At 38.1% G+C, this 23,389-nt stretch overlaps 2 protein-coding genes across 8 annotated transcripts in view; one reads left to right on the forward strand and one right to left on the reverse strand.

Annotated features, from left to right (window-relative positions):
- kcnh1a (potassium voltage-gated channel, subfamily H (eag-related), member 1a) overlaps positions 1-4,658 on the forward strand; it is a 41,749-nt gene extending 37,091 nt beyond the window's left edge. For all 4 annotated transcript variants that reach the window (XM_077730170.1, XM_077730172.1, XM_077730171.1 and 1 more), the window contains one exon: positions 1,993-4,658. In XM_077730170.1, coding sequence (XP_077586296.1) covers positions 1,993-2,850 — 858 coding nt within the window. In that variant the 3' untranslated portion in view covers positions 2,851-4,658. The remainder of the gene's footprint in view (positions 1-1,992) is intronic.
- Positions 1-23,389, reverse strand: part of hhat (hedgehog acyltransferase) — a 35,855-nt gene that overhangs the window by 8,516 nt on the left and 3,950 nt on the right. Inside the window, exons 8-12 of one of the 4 annotated variants that reach the window (XR_013328146.1) lie at positions 23,160-23,310; positions 21,082-21,117; positions 16,651-16,852; positions 14,971-15,115; positions 8,342-8,507 (exon numbers count right to left, since the gene is read on the reverse strand). Coding sequence is in view for 3 of the 4 variants with exons in the window: in XM_077730175.1 (XP_077586301.1) it covers positions 12,494-12,903; positions 14,971-15,115; positions 16,651-16,852; positions 21,082-21,117; positions 23,160-23,310 (944 nt within the window). In the remaining variant the exon portion in view is untranslated. Of the gene's footprint in view, positions 1-7,513; positions 8,508-12,406; positions 12,904-14,970; positions 15,116-16,650; positions 16,853-21,081; positions 21,118-23,159; positions 23,311-23,389 lie in introns of those variants that run through there. The other 3 variants (XM_077730176.1, XM_077730175.1, XM_077730177.1) reach the window with 3 other exon arrangements.

The following is a 23,389-nucleotide window of genomic DNA, read 5'->3' on the forward strand; positions in this document are numbered from 1 at the left end:
ATCAGCCATGTAGCCAGGGAGGTTTGAGACACTGACGGTAAATTGGCTTCATATATTAAACCTGCTCCCTCCTCCCTATCCTTCAAGTCTGAATTGAACAAGCACAGTTGCGACCAATCATTACCTCATTCATATTAAGGTCACCCTGCCCAAGAGAGAGCCCAGCTAAGATTGAATTGCCGGCCTATGAAGAGGCAATCTCATCTGCGGTACTGAAATAACGGTTGGCCGGCAGCGGCTTGCTTGGAGGGGGTGTGGGAGGGGAGTATAGAACTGTATGCGTCCTGCTGGGAAATCCTAAGGTGGATTGAATAAGCGCTCAGCGAGCTTGTGAAATCTTGCGGCCGATTCGCTTGATAGCCAAGTGAGACTTGACATGAAAAATGGTTTGAGTTCAATGATTTTGAATTCTGCTTTTGAACGCTTAGGCTTTGTTCACACTTTGGAACTTTGCCTATGTTTCTTTTCCGGCAGCTCACTGGCCTTAAATTAAATGAGGTTGCTTTCAAGAGGACCATTACACCAAAAAATAAATATATAATAACAGTTCATAAAAGTTTGAATGGAAATTGCCAGGTCTCTAGCCAGCCGTCAAGTGTGAAATTTAATTATACAAGGTATCCAAATTTATTCTGGTTATCAGGTTTAAAGATTTTATGGTGGTGCTGTCTTCTACTAGCCAGGAAGTAAATCGATTGAGGATTTGCTTTATCCATAATTTATTGCAAGGAGATCTATTGCGAACCATCGATTAAAGACTTTTTCCCCACCCTTGATTAAATTACAATATGTACTCTCATATATCTTGCAACAGGTGTCCCACAAGATCCAATCTTAGGTCTCATCTATTTTTTAAAACTTTTATATAGTAAATGCTGCAATCGGTTGGCTACCGATTCAGAGTGTCCCCTGGGATAGGCTTCAGCACCCCCCATGACCCTAATGACGATAAAGCGGTCCAGAAAATGAAATCTAATAAATCATCTACCGCAGTGTTTACCAACCACTGAGCCGCAAGCACATTGTTTGTGCTATGCCAACATATCATACATTGTACTATTCTGAGATTAAGATTGAAATATGACAAACAATAAATCCATATAGATACACTTTGAATCCATAATATTATAATATTATAGGATTCAAAGTGTAATATTCCAAGATTACCGTTATTTTGTTGCTTATGGCGAAGTGGAAGTTGTTTGGGTTCACAGGCAATAACTTTAGATAACGTAAAGTCAGTATGACCACAAAAACGCTTTTCGTGTATTATTAAGAGATTGAAGTAATTTTGGGAGAAAACGTCCTAAAATTATAAGAATAAAATCGATACATTACGTATTTTTACATCGCATGAAGCAGGAGTGGGCGGACCGGCGGATGAGTGGTTAGCGTGTCGGCCTCACAGTTCTGGGCTCCTAGGTTCAAATCCAGGTCAGTCCACCAGTGTGGAGTTTGCATGTTCTCCTGGGTCTGCATGGGATTTCCCCGGGTACTCCGGTTTCGTCCCACATTCCAAAAACATGCATGGTAGGCTGATTGGACACTATAAATTGCCCCTGGGTATGGTTGTCCTTCGCCTTGTGGCCTGCGATCGGCTGCCCACCAAATCAGGGTGTCCCCCCCGCCTCTGGCCCAAAGTCAGCTGGGATAGGCTCCAGCATCCCCCGCGACCCTAGTGAAGATAAAGCAGCTCAGAAAATGAATGAATGAACAAACCAGAGGTTGTTTGGGGTCCGCGGACTGAAGGTTTATGTGTTGATAAAACTTGACTTAACACTGTAAATATAGGTGACTTTTAAATTAAATTAAAACATTTTCAGCTGGTGCTGTGCCTCGAGATTATTGGAATGCAAAAGGCGTGTTGCAGCTCTTTTTTTGTATGTAGTCAGTGTGTGGGTGTAATAATTCCTATTTTGTCTGAAAGGGAGGATTAATGCTCTGCCGCTGTCGGTAAAATTGTTAAAAATCATATGCTAATTTCTTATTTAGATGGTGTTCCGAAAAATCAGCGATGTGAAACGAGAGGAAGAAGAGCGCCAGAGGCGGAAAAACGAAGCCCCTCTCAACTTGCCTCCCGACCACCCGGTGCGTAAACTTTTCCAGCGCTTCAGGCAGCAGCGGGAGGCTCGGACGGCCACGGAAAAGCCGAGTGAAGAGAATGATGTGGAAAAGGGTCCCCTCTACGTGGAAATTCCCAAAACGGCGATCATTACCACCAGCATTGTGACAGTAACGGAAAGCCCGGCGACGCCGTCATCATCCACGCCTGTGTCGTCACCCCCTAGCTGCGCCCCTTCTGACAAGGTGAAGCTACAAGTGCCAACTCCCGTCTCCCTAGTGGGAGGTCGGGCTGCCGAGCCAGGCAAAGTGAAAGGCTGGGGACGCTTCAAGGAATCCATGGCCAAACCTGAAAACTGGAAAACAGTGTCCAAAGCCGAATCTATGGAGACCCTGCCTGAACGGACCAAAGGTCTCGAGTCGCAGATGCCCCTGAAGAAGACGGACTCGTGCGACAGCGGCATCACCAAAAGCGACCTGCGCCTTGACAAAGTAAGCGACTTCCGCTTGACGCCGCAAGACCGCAGTCCAGTCCAGCCGCCAGAAACCCGACGTTCCTTCTGCCCCATTCCCGAGCAGACCCTACAGGCCTCTCTCCAAGAACTCAAACTGGAACTTAAAGACGACCTGAAGAACCTCAACGTACGAATGTCAGGCCTAGAGGCGCAACTCGCCGAAGCCCTACAGCTCCTCAAAGCTAGGACGTCCACCACCGGCTCACCGCAAGGTCTCTTTGACATTTCCAGACCTGCCTCTCCAGAAGCCGACAAGGAGGACATCTTCTCGTGAGCACTAGATGCATATTTTACGGTCAACTCAGCCGCAATCCGGTAATAGCCACTGTACGGCAATAACTGGGCCTGCAATGATGTGGGGGTCGCCTTTTAGATTAGGCATCTAGGCGTAGTCTTTTAAAGACATGCAGGCCTCCGTAGCAGAAACGCAAACGCCACGTTCGAGGCGCTGAGGTGGAACCTGGCGCGGGTTAACCCGAGTAGCCTTTTATCTGTAGATACCAAACGACGTGCTCGAAATGTTTGAGCTTCCGAGTAAAATGGCATGACCCCAAATGTTGTACGCCGTTCGATTGCTTGCATGTCATATCAAGTATAGACCTTTTCACCATGACGTCACGGTATGTACTACATGTACGCAAATGCACTAGCATTCTCTTGCTAATCAAACCCATAATGTCATTTGACTAAGGCAGAGAAGTTTAGAAAACAGGGTAAATAGCTTGAGTGAAGTTTTCAGCATTCTGCACTAACGAAGTAGCTCGAAGACGTTTCGTCGAAAATATGACATTCGATGGGTAATCTAACGTAGTTGACAATATCAGTGAGGGACTGTATTTTTTCTGTTAATTTGAGTAATTGCGCTGTTGTCTACTTGAAGATAAGCCAAGTAAACATTTTATACATACTTCTGAGAAGCTATCTTCCACAAACTGAACAATTTGGTTCCCTGTCAACTCTTCCGAAATCGGCTACTTCTTGCGATTGTCACTTTACAACCATTTCCGATATTAACTTAAATACATCCTTCACAGCCACAGATTCCAATTCTTTCATCTGCATTTTTTGAGTACTTTTAGTAAATATTTGTTGGTGGAACCCAGACATTTGTTGCCATCTTTTTCACATTGAGTCAGAAGTAGTCAACATATATTCACCTAGAAGTACCACGGCGCCTATTGTTTACAAACTTTATGAAAAGGTACAACATGCACCTCAATTGATTTGATTAATAAGCGAGGTTGCTTTCGTTGTAAGGGAATGGTCGAGAGTTATGCCCTCGGAGCAAGTGAGTGATGTCCGCATATTATTATGGTGGCGTAGAAGACAGTTATGAATTATACAGCGGGATGCATGACAGCGTCCAGCAGTTATTGTGATATATAGTTTTGGTTGAGGAGACGCTTAATGACAAATGGAATGCAGTTCTAATAGCATAGTGGGTGTTTTTTATAATGTTGGTCATCTCCCACTGGAACACAAGCAGAACTACAAACAGTACACACCATCACATAGCATGAAAACCATGCATTACTTAAGCTATATATTATAATATACACTTTCCACAACTATTGTGCAGAATTCAAAAGCTGCAAGCTGAGAGGAGTTTTTTTAAAGAGTGTCTACTGTGAGAGGAACATGATATATTTATATTTTGTGCCACTGGTTTGCATGCAGGCTTTATTTGTAAAAAAAAGGCAAAAAAATGAGAAAAAAGAAATCATCCTGGCTAAATAGTATTATTCCAGAGTAATACCAAATATATGTTTGCAATGCAGGGAATCTCTTTTTGGTGGGTTCTATTGTAATGTTGAACAGGAAAAAAATCAGGTTACCCATCATTTCCAATGGATTCATAGAAAAAATAAATAAAATGTCAAAAAAAAAGGAAACTAAAATTGATTGTGCGGCATTCATCTACAAGTAATGTATTTTTTTTAATCCCTAAAGTATTCACATTATCTGTATATGAAAATGCAAATTATTTTTATGAGGATTTTATCATAAAAGTACAAAAGTCCCTGGAATAATTGGTATTTTGTTTAGACAGAAACTCTGTCCACTTAAATAAATATGTCAAAAAACTTATGTTGGGTCCTTTTTTTTCTGTCGAAGCTTATGTTTGATTTGATTTTAAGACTAATAAAAGAGTAAAAAACAATTACACAGACACGCCTAATCAGACTAAATGCTTATGTATTTTATGATCATTTTCCTTTACCAATTTAAGAGCCTGGACTCATGCAATATTTATGTAAAAGGGGTAATATATGTAGAATTTATGACCAGCAATCAGTGATTATTATCGACATTACTTATAGTTTATACAGTATTTTCCTTTGTTTTTATAATGTAGAGTTGTTGCAGTATTTCAGTCCACTCTTTGCTCACTTTGTCCTATTTCCTTGTAAAAGACGAAGCAGTATTCCTATATTATTCATGAATTTTCATATGGATAATTTATGTTTTCTTCTACATGACTTGTCCTTTATAAAGGAAGGATGCAGCAAAACGGGAAAAAAAACATACGCTTTACTTCCTCTTTTTTCCTATCAAAAATTGAGTTGGCTAAAAATAAAGAGCTGGCCTGAGAATTGATTTGAGGTCACATATAATATTCTTAATACATTGATGAATAAAGAACTTAATTTAATGCAGCAGGTTACAAATGAATTCTCAAATTGCTTGCTCTGAATCAACGTTTATATAAAAGCTTTTAACTTCACTTGCAAATAACAATCTACACTTATTGAATCTAATCAGGCCTATATGAAATGAATTGATTTACTTTGGGTGTAAACAGTGGATTAATGTGTAGCTAATTTCATTATGTTCAAACTTTGTATGTCCCTTAGTGACACAAGATCACAATTCGCTAAGTGAATTTAGATTAGATTGTGGCCATCTTTTTAGTCATTATCAGTGTCCTAACAGTTTATTTTTTTAAATGATAGATGGCCAAACTACTCGGACTATCCTCAAACAGCAATATAAATACTTAAACATAGGTAGTGAAAGAGTTAAGTAAGTTTAAGTATATGGTCATCATCTTTATTTATCTGAAAATAACAAAATGTATTACTACTCTCACCTCCCCACAGTTTTTGACCTGCTCTCCGTGACGTTAATGTATTCATGGCCAAAACGATATTCATTTGCAATAAAAGTGTGAAAATTGGTGTAAAAAATTGAATAATGTAATCACAAAATTTTCTCAAACACAAATATGTATTGCTATACTACATAAAGACAAAATCAGCTATTCTACCCATGAATCTATTAAGAATTATGTTGAGGATTCTTACAACTTACATTGATGTGTATGTTGCATAAACACTAATGTACAATTCAACTTCATTTAGGATTAGAAATTAGCATTTTGCATTCGTATGTGCGTGCTTGCGTGTTGACACACCGGATAATCCGTCCATCTATATTTTGTATGTTCTTTTTCAATTTATAAATGTATTTTTTGGGTTATTTTGACCTGTAGTCATAAGAGGGAGAAAAATGGTCAGAAGAAAAAATAAATTAAAAAGTTACATTCATTTAGTAGGCTGCAGCACGTCCGCCTCACAGTTCTGAGATCAAGAGTTAAATCCCTCATGGGTTCTGACCTTCCTGTAGGGAGTTTGTATGTTCTCCCTGAGTCCGCATGAGTTTTTTCTGGGTACTCCAGTTCCCTCTGACATCATGAAAACATGCATGGCACGCTGGTTGGCCACTCTAAATTTCCCCCGAGGTATCTTTAGTGTGAGCGTGAATAGTCGTCGACCTTCTTGTGCCCTGTAATTGGCTGGCAACAAATTCACAGTGTCCCCTGCCTCCTTTCCATAGTTGATAGGCAGAACCTTTGTTTCAGTACTGTAATTATTTTCTGTATAAAAATTGAATTTGGTGTTCAAAAAGTCTATTTTCAAACTCGAGTCTTGGGAAAAAAAAGGGGGTCGTCTTGTATTCGGGCCAATACGGTAAATGTGTCCAATGCATTTCTTGTGCTTGCAAAATCAACTGCAAAGAGGCACAGAGGAAGCAGCTGGTACAAATAGTGTCACGGTTTCCGCAGTGATTTTTCTTGCACATAGTAAGCGACCACAATTGGCCATTTACATTCAAAGTTAACTGCAGTCATCTTTTTTTCTCCTCGCCTCACGTACTCAAGTTAAGTGTTAATGCCTCAAACATCAAGTATTTGTATTATGCTACTTCTCAACATAGATTCTTCAAAAATGTCTACTTCACTTGGGCAATGACCCAAAATGAATGACAAGATAACTGATGACTGCAGTCTGTGAGAACGCAGAGGCCTTGAGTGTGCCTGGAAAACGTAACTCAGCAGGTTTTCATTCTCCCGACGATCTCCTTACCGAAGATAAAGCTCACACTTTGCTGCTCCTTTTAAGAGGATTGGACACTGATCCCGGCTCAGTGTCGCAGACGTGATCATCCTCGACGGCACGCATCAACTAATGGAAACTTAAAGATACAATTCGTCCCATTGGATTTACAACAAAGCATTTTACCAACTACTGACAACACTTAACTTTCATTTTGTTTTTCTGTCAAGAGTAGAAATGAGTCGGAAATACATGAGCCTTAACAAAGCAATTTTTTTACCACAAAGGTTTGAGATCACATTTCAAACACCATGCTTTCCTCACATTAAATGTTAATTACAAAAAAATTGGGTGCGATGAATTCCCTCAGGGGATATTTGCAAAATGTAAGTTACTGAATTAGGTGAAATGGGAGCTCATGTGATTGTTTTACTGAATATTTCCTTAAAAATCTTTTGTAAAGGATCATTTGCTGTCCTCTGGTGAAACTGCTATAATGGGGGAGTTGTTAATTTGTTTTAATCATGATTCTTTTTATAGGGGCTAAATACTCGCTATTAAGTGAAAAAAATGGTGTTTAAAGCGGGTTTGATTTAGGCATGTCTATTTAATGTAGAAAGACACAAACGTTATAATACTTCATATAAGAAAAGCCAAAAGTCTTCAAAAACTAAAGTGTCCTCTGATTGTACCACATTTTAAACACGCATCGAGACAGATGGCTCCTGCTAAATTGGGAAGTATTGCAGTTCTATATCATATAATTTAGTTTGCATACTTTTTTATATTGCTACATTTCTGTGATATCATCACGGGGAAAGAAATGATTTGAATCCCAACTTTTATATTTCCTGGACAGAAAGTTTCAGCGACAAAAAAATGAGATGAGACCAAAGCTGACATGCAATATGAAAAAACAAACAAACAAACAAAAACAAAAAACTCATTGTAGAGTGCAGATGATATTGTGTGATGTCCACAGCATCCAATCATTGAGGTAGATTATTTGAGTAAAGGCCAGATTCTGACTTTAGCTGTGATTTTGGCTGAATATGTTCTGCTTTAGACAACTTTCCCCCCCAAAAGTAATTAGTGTGAGTATTCCAGAGGATAAATGTCGGCCATTAAAAAGTGCCTGGCGGCCACATAGCTAAAACTCCTCACTAATACATTTCATGATATTAGTGTCAGCCAAATTACATGTGGAGGGGCAATAATGGCACTCATTAGGACAATGCTGCCATTGCCGCAACCTTTTGGGCTGTAGTCAGTGATTATGTTTCAATGCCTTTGACGGAAATAGATTCTCTATCCTTTGACGTCAATCGCCGTCAATGAGTTAAAATCACACTTACCATTCAAAATACGCAATATGCATGTACTGTGTTTGAGGTGCTAACAACACTCCCACTGTGAGTCCCTGCTTACCGCTTCAATTTGGCGCCAGGTGATTCTGGCATGTGCCACGTCCATATTTTGTTGTTGTTGCATTGTGAATTCAAGGTGACTCATGATGGGTGAGGAGTCCATTCCATTCCCACCTGGGCAAAACAGTAAAGGAAAGCCAGCATGGGTGGCACTATTGTGGACCAGCCTGGTGGGAAGAAAAGTAAAAAAAAAGCCTTTAAATATTTGTCTTTTGATTATCAATGTAGATAATAAGCCCTTGTGTATTTTGTAGGGTTCTATTTATACAACAGAGTGAAAAGGTAACACAGCTGGCAGAAGCTCCTTCTGAGCTGGCTGGCTTTCCTCCAAGAACGTGCAGCTACAGTCAGTACAATGCTTTTTGGATTTAATTTGCTGACACAAACAACACCTTTGTGAATGTTGAGGAATCGCAAATGAGGCACTGTTGGACTCTGTGTGACCCTCAAAACGAACCCTGCTGAGGTGAGGTTTTGTCTTCACGCATGTGGAATAATATTGTGCTTTCGCTGACTATTTTGTTCAATAGATGCCCTCTTATTTAGATATTGAGCTATAGTTCCATTTTTAACCATTTTAATGATTCATTCATTTTTATAGTCACATTTTATTTCAAAATTCAGGACTTATTTTGGCAATTTTTAGTTTTGTATGAAAAAATTAATAATTTTAAATGTAAAAAAATATATATATACATTTGTATTAAGTTATATTGTGTTGTATGAAATAAATATAATATTTCTCACATTTTATAACAAAGTTGAAATTAATAATCATATTTTTTTTCCTGGTGGCATGGTCAGAGTGGCAGCATGACCGTCTCACAATTTTGAGATCGAGGATTCAATCCCCGATGGGTTCTGACCTTCCGGTGGTGAGTTTACACTTTACTTGTAGCGCATTCAAATGTCCACATCCAGAATTAAATGCTTTCATTTATTTTAAGTTAATGAGTTGCGTGATCAAATGTATTGCACTCAAATCTTTTTTATCCATATTAACATTTGTCCGTGTGATAAAAAAAAAGCACCTTCGATGGCAGCCATTGAGTTCATAAGAAACTTTAAAATGCCACAAAACCAACAAGAAGTAACCTGGAAATGCAGAACAACAATCATCCTGCGAAATCCTTCAAACTCAATCGGAAATAATCCAAATTTTTACCAGAAATGACTTGTAAGTACCCGAAAAGAAAAGAAAGAAGAAGGAAAGAAGAGGGAAATGCGAAAAAGCAGAGGGAAATGCGAAAAAACTAAAATGATGCAAAGTCTGCTGATTGTCTGCTATTGACAATGATAGATTTCCAATTCACATACGTAAACTCGCTGTGGATACTCAAAACTTAATGACATACACAAATACATATTTATCCATATACATATATACAAGCACATTCCAGTGCCTCTCATAAACTAAAAAAAACCCACATAGTACTTGCTGTAGTTGAGCCGGTGGCAACTTTGCATTAACCCTTAATGTTGAAGCCACATGTCAAATGTTTGCATATTGGCAAGTGCAAAAGTAATGATATTGTGGCCAACACGTGGGCTTCTACACAGCCACACAATACAATGGGTCAGAGACAATAACTATCCAATTTCCCTCTGCTGATTGTTCCTGTGGCTTTAATCAAGTGGCTCTGTAATTGCGCCACAGCTTTTTCTCTTTTTGCGGCTTGATTAACTCTTCTGCCATGCTCGCCGGAAGGACGTCACGTCTGAGAGTACCAAAACGAGCAGGACTAAGAAAAACAAATATTCTCGTCTATCATCAAGAATGGCAATAGAAGAGTTAACAACGTCCATAAAAGCGCATCAGGAATTAGAAATTGTAATCGAGAATGCTGATCTATTGAATGCATTAGGCACATTACATGTATTATAATTTTTTTTAAATAAAAAAAACTAAAATAGACACTAAGGCTCTGATGAAAAACATCAGTTTTATGTGACTATTATGGGATATAGATCACAAAACTACAAACACTACTCATGAGCAACGAGGTCAAAGGTGAGTCCCACTGTGGCCGCGTCTGATTTAAAACATCGATCGGGTGTTGATGAAGCGTTACGGCGTCTAACGACTCGCACAGCCTCTTGCATTGTTCTATTATTAGCAATGAAATGAACCCTTTGACCATCTGAGAATGTGCTCTTAGGTTTCTAGTTTTTAGGCGTGAATAATTTACATTCAAGAAATGGCATTTTTAAACAAGCCGTGTTTCTTTTGGGAGGTTACTCTTCACTTATTTACAGCCAGATGACAGCTGTGCGCAAGCAAAGAAGGTCAGTAGAGACACTGTGCGAAATGTTGCCGAGTGAAATATGGTCTGATTTGTGAAACGACAATATTTTGTCTGTCTACGCCAGGACGTAATAGTAATGCCACTACTAATACAATTAATCATATTGACTCCTTCACTGCTATTGACGGCAATAGACTGGCAATATATTTTGACTGTGAGGGGCTAGCAATGAATAATCACCGTGACCGTCATTTTGTGAGTGTGTGTGTGTGTGTGTGTGTGTGTGTGTGTGTGTGTGTGTGTGTGTGTGTGTGTGTGTGTGTGTGTGTGTGTGTGTGTGTGTGTGTGTGTGTGTGTGTGTGTGTGTGTGTGTGTGTGTGTGTGTGTGTGTGTGTGTGTGTGTGTGTGTGTGTGTGTGTGTGTGTGTGTGTGTAAAAAAACAAGAAATTTAAGCCCTCAGAAGAAAAATGGAATGTGTAGAGTCAGGTAAGAACCTATTGTTGTTTCTGCGATATTTTGTTGACCAGTTGTCATGATGGTGTATACTTGACAAGCTAAGTATTTTTTCTGTGGTATTCGGTGTAAAAGTATAGAAGAGTACACAAATTTTAACCTGATAAAAGTAATGATTTAACAATGACAAGGTTCACAAATTTACTAAGACAGTTCAAAAAATTATAGCAACCAGATTATATAGATCACTGAAAAAGTCATATTTTGTATTTTATAAATCAAACTTTTTTTAAAGCCTATTCTGTTCATCTGCTTTGACACAGAATTATAATTTGAGTTTCTGTTATAGTTTTAATGTGCCACATGGGAGTTTGGTGTTCCCATCTGACTATTCTTACCAGCTAGAATTTTTTTTTGAGGACCATGGAACAAATGAGTGAATTTACATATGAACTATTTGCAAAAATGTTGTGAAACAAGTTCTGGAACAAATTGAATTCGTTAGTCAAGGAACCACAGTAAATTTTTACATGCCTCATGCAAGGGAAAAAATCAGTAGAGAAACCAATGCAACACTCATGCTATTTTTTTTGTCTCAGGTTTGAAAGGAGTACAATCACAAATATTGAAGACATTTATACTGGTAATCTAATACCCTTTTAGGCCTTTTTTTTCCCCTCCAAGTGGTAGAACTGAGTGAGTGCGTTATTACTTTTTAATCACCTGAAGCAGCCCCACAGCAATTAAAACACTACTCCAATATTGGTAGGGTTTCTTTTACATTACCTACATGTTACAAAAGTTAAGTCCAGTATGAGATGTTAAAGAGCAGAAGATCCCAGTGGCAAAATTGTATATTTACTTGCTTTATTATATTTATCTACAATGTAAACAGCCTGTGCTGTCTGGACTGCTCTACATAAACTAAAGTATAGGGGCATGCATTCTAGTTTCTTCTATCTCAGTCTTAATTTTCACTTTCCACAAGACATTTAGACAGCAGGGGTGCGTGCATCATTTTTTTATGACGTACGCATAAACTATGTTAATCTTAGCAGTCTGCCATTACATCTCTAATCTCATGGCCCCCAGTGGTGCACACAATACAATTTGGAAATTACAAAATAGCAGAGAAATAATTATTTAAACATGTAATCATTATAACAGCATGCTGTTATTGAAAGTCCTTAATATTGTAAGTAAAAACCTGGTGTTGTTATAACAGACATCCATTACACTTTTAATCTTGCATACCTACAGGGGTGCGCATCCTATAGTTTGGAAATAAACAAATGTGTACATAATTCAATTGGGATACTTTGGGGGCAAATTAACGTCAATGAGAAATGTTTTTACGGAAACACCATCACCGGTTTAGGATGAGGTAAAACATTCTATATAGTTAATATTATAAACCTGATGAGCATGATTACGATTGTCTATGTACAATATAGTCAGATTGTATACTGGAAGTGCACATTTTGTGATAAATTGTGGATTATAAAGAAAAGGCTTTGTGTTGGTGTAACAAACAATTGAGTTTTTAATTGGCTCTCAGTTGAAAACAGTTGAGCAAAGCTATAAAAGCGTTGCTCAACCGACCAAAATCTCCGGGTTGGAACCACATGGTACGGTCCCATGGAGACTGGGGAAAAAAAGAAGAATGGATATTCCTGATATAAAGAAAGGTGGCTCAGGGTCCACATGCCAATAATGAGTTGAAGGATAACGGCGGCGATGAGGCGTGCACCCAGCTGAATTAAGATTGATGACGCTATGACTTTGGCGGGCAAATGAGCCGGGCTTGAAGCAGATGTCTCTCTATTTGGCAGGCGAAAAAAAAAACACAGCAGCCAAATGCATGCTGTGGAACAGCAGCATTTTTTTTTTTTACTGTAGGAGGATATGTGACTACAAAAAAAAGTGTTTTTGTTTTGTTAACGCCTCCTCAACCAGATGAAATGTTGATACTCGGTGTTCTTTTATAATGTCTTATAATGCTACAGCTAAAGTGCTGCATTATAGAAAAGTAGTACTGAAATATTAAATCTTAATTAAGACACTAATATCTGTGTTTGTTGTGAAGTTGCATATTTTAAAGTGCATGTTTGAAATAGTCTTCAAGTGTTTTGGGATCATAATTTTTGTTATATCTAGGAGTTTAAGGGCACACTTTTGTATTGTTGTACTTACGGGTGTCCTTATTTTTCATTTGTTTTCCTGGTTATAAATGCTAAAATTGCACTAGTCACGGTAGCTGTTCTTGCTCATATGAGGGCTTTGTATTTTAATTGCACTTTTTTTCATTTCACTTTACAACCAATTGGTTGCCATTGATGTCAACAGTGATCATTTACTGTTCTCCTAGTGTAACAAACTGTCTTTGTTATGGGGCAAAAAGAGTTTACGAGGCTTAAAGTGGTAATCACAAGCTTCTTCAAAAGGAGTGTGCATATTCACCCACACGTTTATTCTTTGGCTGTCATTGACGAGAGATAAAATTAGACATCTAGCGCTGATGACTGGCACTGAAACATGGCCATTCACAGCAAATATTCCCAGTTTGAACGAATTGGACACTGAACCCTGTCATTGATAGACAATGAAATGAATACTATATGTATATGTGTATGTGTATATGTGTATGTGCATATGTGCATATGTGTATGTATATATATATATATATATATATATATATATATATATATATATATATATATATATATATATATATATATATATATATATATATATATATATATATATATATATATATATATATATATATATATATATATATATATATATATATATATATATATATATATATATATATATATATATATATATATATATATATATATATATATATATATATATATATATATATATATATATATATATATATATATATATATATATATATATATATATATATATATATATATATATATATATATATATATATATATATATATATATATATATATATATATATATATATATATATATATATATATATATATATATATATATATATATATATATATATATATATATATATATATATATATATATATATATATATATATATATATATATATATATATATATATATATATATATATATATATATATATATATATATATATATATATATATATATATATATATATATATATATATATATATATATATATATATATATATATATATATATATGTATTTTTTTTGTTCCCTAATATAGTCAAGTTAATAAAACAAATAAAAAAAACATGATGGAATATGGTTTCAAATGTTCATTTTCCATGACGCTTATTGTCAAAAGGGTTGTGGGGGGTGCCGGAGCTTAGCCTATTTAAATATGAGCAGGGTACACCCTGAATTGGTTGCCAACAATTGGCTGTCATCCCAAATGACGCCTACAGGGAACTTAGAGTGTTCAACAAGCCTACCCGGCATGTTATGGGGATGTGGTTTTAAAACAAAACAAAAAACAAAACAAAAAATTGACTACCCAGAGAAAACACAGGCACAAAGCTTGAACCATTTGTCTCAGAACTGTGAGGCGAATGTGCTAACCACTCTCACACTGTGCCAAAACAAAAAAAATCATATTTGTATCTCAATCCCACTTATCACATTTAACACATTGTGAATCCCCTTTGAGACACTGTCGTGAGTGAGGCTTTAAAATATAGTATATGTGGTTGGAATGTATTGAATACCTAGTTCTGCCAAAAGGACTGAAACATGACCATCCTCTGCCAGGAATGAACATGACTCTTACCTCAAATTTAATCTCACAAAACAAACGAAATGGACATGAGGGATAGAAAAAATGGGATGGGTGGAAATTGGGGCATTGGCAAATGAAGGTATTACTACATTTAGGAAATGGCTGACTGTTGGCATGGAAGGCCAGCATTACCTTGAAGGAAAACGCGCTTCCAAAAGATCCTGCTGACGTGAATCCCCCCGAGGAAGAGCAGATTAGAGAGGATGAGCATGGCCGTGGAGAAGGCGCAGAGCAGCGCGGCGCAGCGCCTCCTCATTGCCGCAGAGCAATGCCGCTCCTGGGAAATCAGCGCACAAATAAGTGAAGTGCCACAAGAAGCGGCACAATAGTGTGACGGAGACGCCGCCGAGCGCCTATAACAAAAGAGTGTGGAGCAACGCCATAGAGGCACGGTTGGACCTTATTACCACTTTGAGGAAACAGAGCATTTCCTAAGAAATAGAAGATGGCGCCCCACGGCTGCTAATGTATTACAAACACACTTTTGCTCACTTTAACTGTACACAGCAATTAGATGTGACAGCATCCACTCAGTGTATGTACTCCAAGCATTTGCTTTTTATTAAGCCACATTATAGGGCCACCATTTTATGGCTATGAAACATTTAATCACAAGGCAAGCCTTTTAAGCGAATAGGCAATTAAGCGGAAATGCAGTTCTTCTTGACATCTTTTAAAAACTGCCCGCAAGGTTTAGTTCTTTTTGTACAACTTCCTCACTTTAGTTGAATCAGACTAATCTTGTCTGCTCTTTGCAGGATCAGAATTTTATCTGGATGTGATCAAAACATTACATGGTTATATTCTTTTTTTTTTTTTTTACTTTTAGTTTTAGAATGAGGCTAGAATGACATGAATAACACTCAAAGACAAAATTTTATATATGTATATTGTTGTTTTTTTAACTTTCTAAAATGTTGATGGACAAAATCTAATACACATCCAATTTCCCGTATATAAGGGATGAATAAAGTTATCTAATCAAATCTCTAATGCTGATTGAAGATAGCAGATGTTTAATTTATAATGGAGTCCATTTAGTGAGGCACCTGTGTTTCACAACTTCAGCATTTATTAAAATGCTTCATATGCACTCCCTTTCTCAGGTTATGACAGCTTTAATCATGAGTTGGATTTGAAAAATTAAGTAAACAAGCAGGTTAGCCATCTGTTTGAGAGCCTCACTCTGCTTTATTTTAGTACAACCTGAATAATGCAATCCAACACTACTTTGTTGTAGTACGATGAATCCAATATGTTTTACTATGTTTAATCTGGATCTGATTTGGAGTGTATTTGGCCAATCAAAATTGTATTCAGTGTGTGTAATGCAATATTTATGCAAGAACAAATTTATTCCGAATCTGATACTGTTTGCTTTGAGCAGTATTTTCTAGAAATGTCAATAATTTTCTTTAATCAACCACATGAAATAAATTTAAAATGTATCTATTTTTGTAAACCTCATATTTTAAAGTTAAAATACCATATAGAAAGACTTTAACTTTTTTTAACCAAGTGTTTAGTCACATAGTATAAAAGGTTGATAATTGCTATTACAGATTAAGTGGCATAATTGAACAAATGATGACTGTGCAAGATGTGCCTTTAACTAAATAGCATTCTAAACTCAATGTCTACAATTGACGATGATACAAGTCCAATCCATCTGTACTGGAAGGGCCAATAAGGATTCACCAATCCCTCTCAAGCTGAAGGGATTTGGATGTCTCATATGGTCAATGGTAGGTAGTGAGTTAACAGAGCTCATATTTATATACAGAGTAAGTGTGTGCAGTGCTGGAAACTTACAAAAAAGGAGAAAAGGGAAGGCAAGCCAAAGAGAGCCTTCAGGCTGGTTTCCACCAGAACACCCAGCCAATTCATCAGGGCCCAACATTGAAGGTAGTCATGACCACCATGCCAGAGGCAAACGAAGCCAAACGCCAGCGCTGTGGATAACATTTTGTACAGCACTCCATGATGCGAACCACCCAGAGGCACATAGATGTATCTGCAACATGAGCGGGAAAAGAGTTAGTATTTCAACAGCCAATGAGATCTTCAAAATAAACACATTTAAATAACATTTTGAAGTATGTAGCTAATGACTAGATCGGATGTGGAACAAAATGAGGTTAAAATTGTCCACCCTTGACGAGAGTCATGTCGTGTTCATAGATTTTTTATCAGATAAAAGGTAGCTCTAACGCCCAGGGCAGCAACCACACAAAAAAAATCCACAGAATAACAATTGAGGTCCTTGTGTTATTAATGACTCTTGATGGTTATCATACTAGTTTATTTTGCTCAGTGAATTAAACAAATACATCTTCTATTACTTCAGGCTCTTGATATTACTTTCTACTAGGCATACATTATACTGTAAGTTCAATGTCTGCTGGTGGTCTTGGGTGTGTTGGGATTTTTTTTTTTATAAACTATACAGTTTTACTGTCAGGTTTCTTTGCATTCACAGGAATATGGTGCCATATTTCTATTGGGATAGTGCATTTATGCATTTACTGTGTTCTTGTAATCACCTACCGATGCATTGGAAGTAGATTTACTACTTAATATTGGGTAAATTTGATTTGTATTTGTCATATAATTCTTGTTTCGATGTTTACCCATGTAGTTTTTTTATATTACCTCATGTTATTTGCTACAAGCCTGTCCCTGTTGAAATGGACTCAACGTCTATCACACTCAACGGCACTAAAACATTATTATCCATTGGCAAAAGCAGACAATTGAGTTTAATGTGCTTGTTTATTTCCAGACCACTGTCACTGATCATTTAGATTCAAACGCCTGTCAAATTTCAGCTGTCCAGTGAACACCTTCCTATTCAGTTTGCTATCTCCCAATTTGTCAGGTGATAATTGGTGTCAAGGATGAAGGCTGTGGTGATATGCCTATAGTACTCAGGGTTACATAGTCCAAGGTTATTCCCACATGCTGTGTTCCAAATTAGAGAAAACAATTTTGTTTGAAATCACGAGGCAGCTTCATGTTTACTACAAGTCTGGGACTGCAGCTGTTGTGTCTTGCTGAAAGACCTTCATGGGAAAAAATGGTCTCTGATTCCAGTATTCAGTCAACTTTGTCAGATAGCCCCAAATGCAATGCTTCGGGCAAGAAAGTGGGGTGCTCTGTTGTTATGTAAGTAGTGTGAAAATTATATTCCAATGTCGCACTTCACTCACTGTGTCAAAGGCAGACAAACATCATATATTCTCTCACGGATGCATCAATGCAACCGGTTCTCTATCAGAAAAGGGGCTCTCTGCCTTGCAAGTGCTGTTGTACTGGAGTCTCATTATTTCTACTACCCGGTGGCTAATCAAAAGTTCCTGAAAGACGAGCCAGGATTTCAGGAGCTTTGAGGAAAAATGGCCAGCTTGGCCGCATTGGCGATGGATAGCAGGTGTGTAAGCAGATGGATGGCTACCACCAAACTGAATGGCAGCGCTATACCTTCAATGGATTTGACCACTTCACACAGATGGCCGAGAGTGGATTGACATGTTATGGATATTTTCGCTCGCTTTAAGTGAACGAGAATCTAAATACCCAATTTGTTCATCTAAGATTCACATTTGTGTGCAACGGGAATCAAATGCTACTTCTCGTATGTACTTCAGCTGCAAAAACTCTAATTTAGCTGCCTTCAAGGACCCTCCATCTGGCTCGGCAGCCGTACCTGGAGCAGGTAATGGAATGATAAAAGAGGAACCACTTAGCTGCCCAAAGAGACGGGTATCAGTGAATCATGGTCTCACACCTACGCCAGGCTCCTCCAAGCATTTGTGCGTAATCTCACCGCCACATTAAAGCCTGTTTAAAAGCACTTTTGACGAGCAGCGGACGTGCGGCGCGTTGTGTCGCTTATCGTTTTTGCATTTGTGGTGGGATAATTGCGAGAAATGCCATTAAGCGTAATGTTGGGGTTGGGGGAGGTGTCGGTTTCCAATGGACACGGGCTTAAAATGGAAACTTTCATTTGCAATTTAAATCCCTAATTAATTGTAGCCAAAGCAACAGTCTAACTCTTATTGAACAAATATGAAGACTCACTTTACTTAACTAAAGTTTACTTAACAAACCTATTTTTTATTAGGCTTTGCCTTAGTTCACCTCACAGTTTAGACCACTGGTGTCAAAGTGGCGGCCCGGGGGCCAAATCTGGCCTACCGCATCAATTTGTGCGGCCCGTGCCAGTAAATTATGAGTGCCGTCATTCTGTTTTAGGATCAAATTCAAATGAAGATTATGTTTTTAGGTCATAAGGCATTTCTTAAAATTTGAAAATAAATATATAAAAATATTTTTTGTTCTCCACTTCAATATTGAACATAACTAAAAATTGATTTTGTTTCCTTTTGAAATGAAGAACAAACGTTTTCCCTTACTAAGAAAACAATCTCAAATCAAGTTTTATGTCGATAAAAAAACTGAACATTTAGTTGACGTTAATGCATCCTGCAAACCAATCCGAGGTTGACAACCATGGTTTAGAACTTTAGACAATCGTGATTTTGAATGTGCTCTAGCCATTATTTATCAAGTTTCTTTTTTACATGTTTGCTGAGGTTTTTCTCTAGGTACTCTAGCTCACTCCCACATTTTGAAAGCATGCTTGTTAGCTCCACTGAAGACTCTAAACCTCAATCCTCATGCCAAAATGTCAACGGGGATAGGGTCCAGCTCACCTATGTAATGAGGAGAAGCACTATAGATGCATGCACGTCAAAACAAAGCAGACACCCAATTAATTAGTACTGATTACTTGCCTCCTAATAAAACCAGAAAGAAGAAACAAAGGAGCGTGTCATTAGACAAGCGTAGTACGCCAGCATCTAAGCCTTGACGGAGCAACGTGTCTCCACCGAGCGGATCGCAGGCTGCAAGCAAATTCATTGGGGTTTGCTTCATTAGGGAAAAGACAAACTAATAATAAAAAAAAAGCACAAGCAGTAAATTGGCGCCATCCGCCCCTGCTGATCCATATGCACATATTAAGCATAGGAGGAATTTCTCCAGGATTTGGTGGACAGAAACAAAACAATTCCACCCGCGCTGGCTATTATTCGTCAACAACACACAACAAGCTCATAATCATGAGAAAGCATCCATGCAAATGTAACATCCTTGTCTATTTATGACCAACTGTGCAAGGCAGCTGCAGGATGAGACCTCCTGCCACAGCACACTTTTTTTTTTGAACAGTTAGACTGTTTAATATGGATGAGTTCAATAGGCTGCCAGAATGAACACATGTGCTCAAGCGGGAAATATGCACAATGTAGATACATGGGGGAAAAATAACTATAATACGTAGAGTAAAACTACTGCTTGACAGATTGGGGTGGGGTTGGAGGGGGACAATAAATGTCTATGCAATGCAATACTGTCACCTTGTGGTATTGCTTTGGTGCATTCAAGTATTGGTAGCACAAACAATTATCTTAATAACCATCTAATCATTTTTTTGCAATTAATTCACTCATCAACTGTTATATATGGGCTGCACATTTGTGTAATCGAACCAATAAGTAAACACTGAGAAAAGACATGAATGCTATTTACTAACAACACAAAGGTAATTGTTTCCCAAAAATCTTATTTTAAAGAAATACAAGGTACAGTGTTCCCTCGGTTATCGTGGTTAATGGGGACCGGGACCACCCGCGATAAGTGAATTTCCGCGAAGTAGGGATTCCCCTTCAAAAATGCTTAATTAGAATTTAATTTTAAAAAATGTAATTTTTTTTATTTATTTTTTAAATGTATTTTTTTTTTTTTTTTTACCCCCTGTATACAGTAAACCATACAGAATACGGGTAGAGAGAGTGAAATTCATGTTATAACAAAAAAAATGTAAAATATGTTGTTTCAATGTAATATTTGTATTTTTTTTCCCCAAAAAAATCTGCGAAGCTCTGAGTCCGCGGTAGCTGAACCGCGAAGTAGCGAGGGAACACTGTATACTAAGTGAAGACTGCAAAAGATTTAGAGAAATGTAATGAGTCACACAAAGTTATGGATACACAGTAAAAAAAAGAGAGAGAAAAGATAGCTGGAAAGAAAGAAACCGAAGACTAGACAAAGACGTACAGACGTCAAAAAGATGGAGAAACAGACACAGACAGATTTTAGAGAAAAATAAATACATGGCTTTAAAAATAGAAGAGACATGGTAATACACAATGTGTGCACATCCTATGAAGGACCTCTTACCTGAGGAGCCATCGATACAGGCCCTTGTCAAAATGCCTGTTCGGAGTGGAGAGACACAACAAGACGGGGAGACCATTAATTGGATTCAGACATTTACATGATAATACCATGAGTCGGGAACACCTGAGCTCCACTGGCTTCATCATACTCAATACTAAATAAACCCAGCTAAGTTAAAGAGGGTACTATTTGTATGCTAGATGCTATTTCCCTGTCGCTTTCTTCCTCACTCTGTTGTCATTAAGAAGATTAGAAGAAGCAGGTCTTTGGGAGTTGTTGCCCCATAAAGTGCCTCTATTGTCCATGACGTCAAATGACAGATTTATGCATTCCATCAATGTTGTCGACATGGGCCAGCTCAGCGCACATGGGATTAGTGTGCGTCACCAGTCAGCACTATTCAGCCAATTCGTCTATAGAGAGATGGGAGCAAAGGCATATGTCCATCTCAGCATTAAGGCCAACTAAATCTAAGGAATGTTTTGCATTTCAAATGGATGGCCAGTGCTTCACCAGAGTCTGCTTTCATCTCAGTACATTTTCTTCACATTTACAAAAAGTGTCACCTCTTTATTAAAACCAATATACCATATACTTTTGTTTTTAAAGTTCTATTTCAATTGTTGGAACATTTTTGTAATGAAAAGTTATGTTCTAGAGTTATCTTAGACTTTATTTTTCACATCTTCCTTTCTTACACTGAAATATAACTTATTTATCTATTTATAATGCTAAAACATTTTAACATTCCCCCCCAAAAAATACAAAGCTAGCGACATGGTGAAATAGTAGTTAACACATCTGCCTCACAGTCCTAAGATCAAGGGTTCAAGCCCTGGCTCCGGCCTTCCTGTTTGGAGAACACAAGTTCTCCCTGTGCCTGTGTGAGTTTTTTCTGGGTACTCCAGTTTCCTACATTCTCAAAACCTCCTTAGTAGGCTATTTGAATACTCAAAGGTGGGGAGACCTGGGTTCAAGTCCAGGTTTGGACCTTTCTGTGTGGAGTTTGCATGTTCTCAGTGGGCCTGTGTGGGTTTTCTCCGGGTACTCTGGTTTCCTCCCACATTCCAAAGACATGTGTGGTAGGCTGATTGAACACTCTAAATTTCCCCTTAGGGATGAACACGAGTATGAATGGTTGTTTGTCTCCTTGTGCCCTGCAATTGGCTGGCCACCAATTCAGGGTGTCCCCACCTCTGGCCCAAAGTTAGCTGGGATAGGCTCCAGCACCCCCCGTGACCCTAGTCAGGATAAAGTGGCTCAGAAAATGAGATGAGAAAATTGTGTATGTGGGCATGTGGGTGTGTCTAAATTGTTGTTTATCTCTTTGTAGCCTGTTTACCCTGACTACTGCATATGGCAGTTGGGATATGACCAGCTTCCCTACGGCCCACATGAAGAATTGGTGGCACAAAAGATAAATTAATAATTAATATCAACTCCACTGATAGCGCTAAACCTCCAATCCACTTGAACTGAAAACACTGGCGGCAAATTATTCGTCGTCAATGTGACTGGAACATGATAACTCAAACTCTCCTAAACGCAATGGATGTCTATCGCCATCAATAATAGACAATGTGTCAATGTTGAGGTAATTCCATTTTGACTGAGTATGTATAGATGATTGGTGTGGCACCTTATGCAACAGCGCCACCAACAGTGTAAAATATATATTATCAAGGCTCTTCAAAAGCAGCCTTTAGATAGCCACTCTCTATGCCGTCAGTACTGATCTTCAAAGGAGATCATTGATGGAAATTATTTCTTGGTGTCTGTGTGTGTGTGTGCTTTGCTCCATTAACCTGTACCCCTTTTGCTCTATTAAAAGAAGAAATGCAAAATGAGTCCTTGAGACGGCGTTTATGTCACATAGAGGTGACCTGCCGCGGTGATTGCAGCTAATGGTGGGCGAGACAATTCAGCGCGGAGGCCGTGATTGCACAAGCAAAGACGCACTTAAAAAAAAAAAAGCACTTGACATTAAATGCCAGCATTTCTCTTCAAGGATATACAGTACGAGCGCCAGCCAAGAAACGCTGGGATGTCTAAGTGGACACTGAGTTGATGCGACTTACCGCCACATGCCAGTGAAGCTGTACATGATGCTGACACAGCGAGGTAGACCAGGAGGGACGAGCTGGTCTAATGTTGCCAGCATGGAGGGAAGGCCGAAGAGAACCAGGTATTTGACAAAGAAGAACTGCACCAGGGCCAGTGCCAAACCACCTGCAGGGTGAACCAATTAACATGGTGACAGCAGCACTGGAGACAAATATGGTATATACAACTAATTTCTGACTTTGAC

The sequence above is a fragment of the Stigmatopora nigra genome, chromosome 12 (assembly GCF_051989575.1).
Source record: "Stigmatopora nigra isolate UIUO_SnigA chromosome 12, RoL_Snig_1.1, whole genome shotgun sequence".
NCBI lineage: Eukaryota > Metazoa > Chordata > Actinopteri > Syngnathiformes > Syngnathidae > Stigmatopora > Stigmatopora nigra.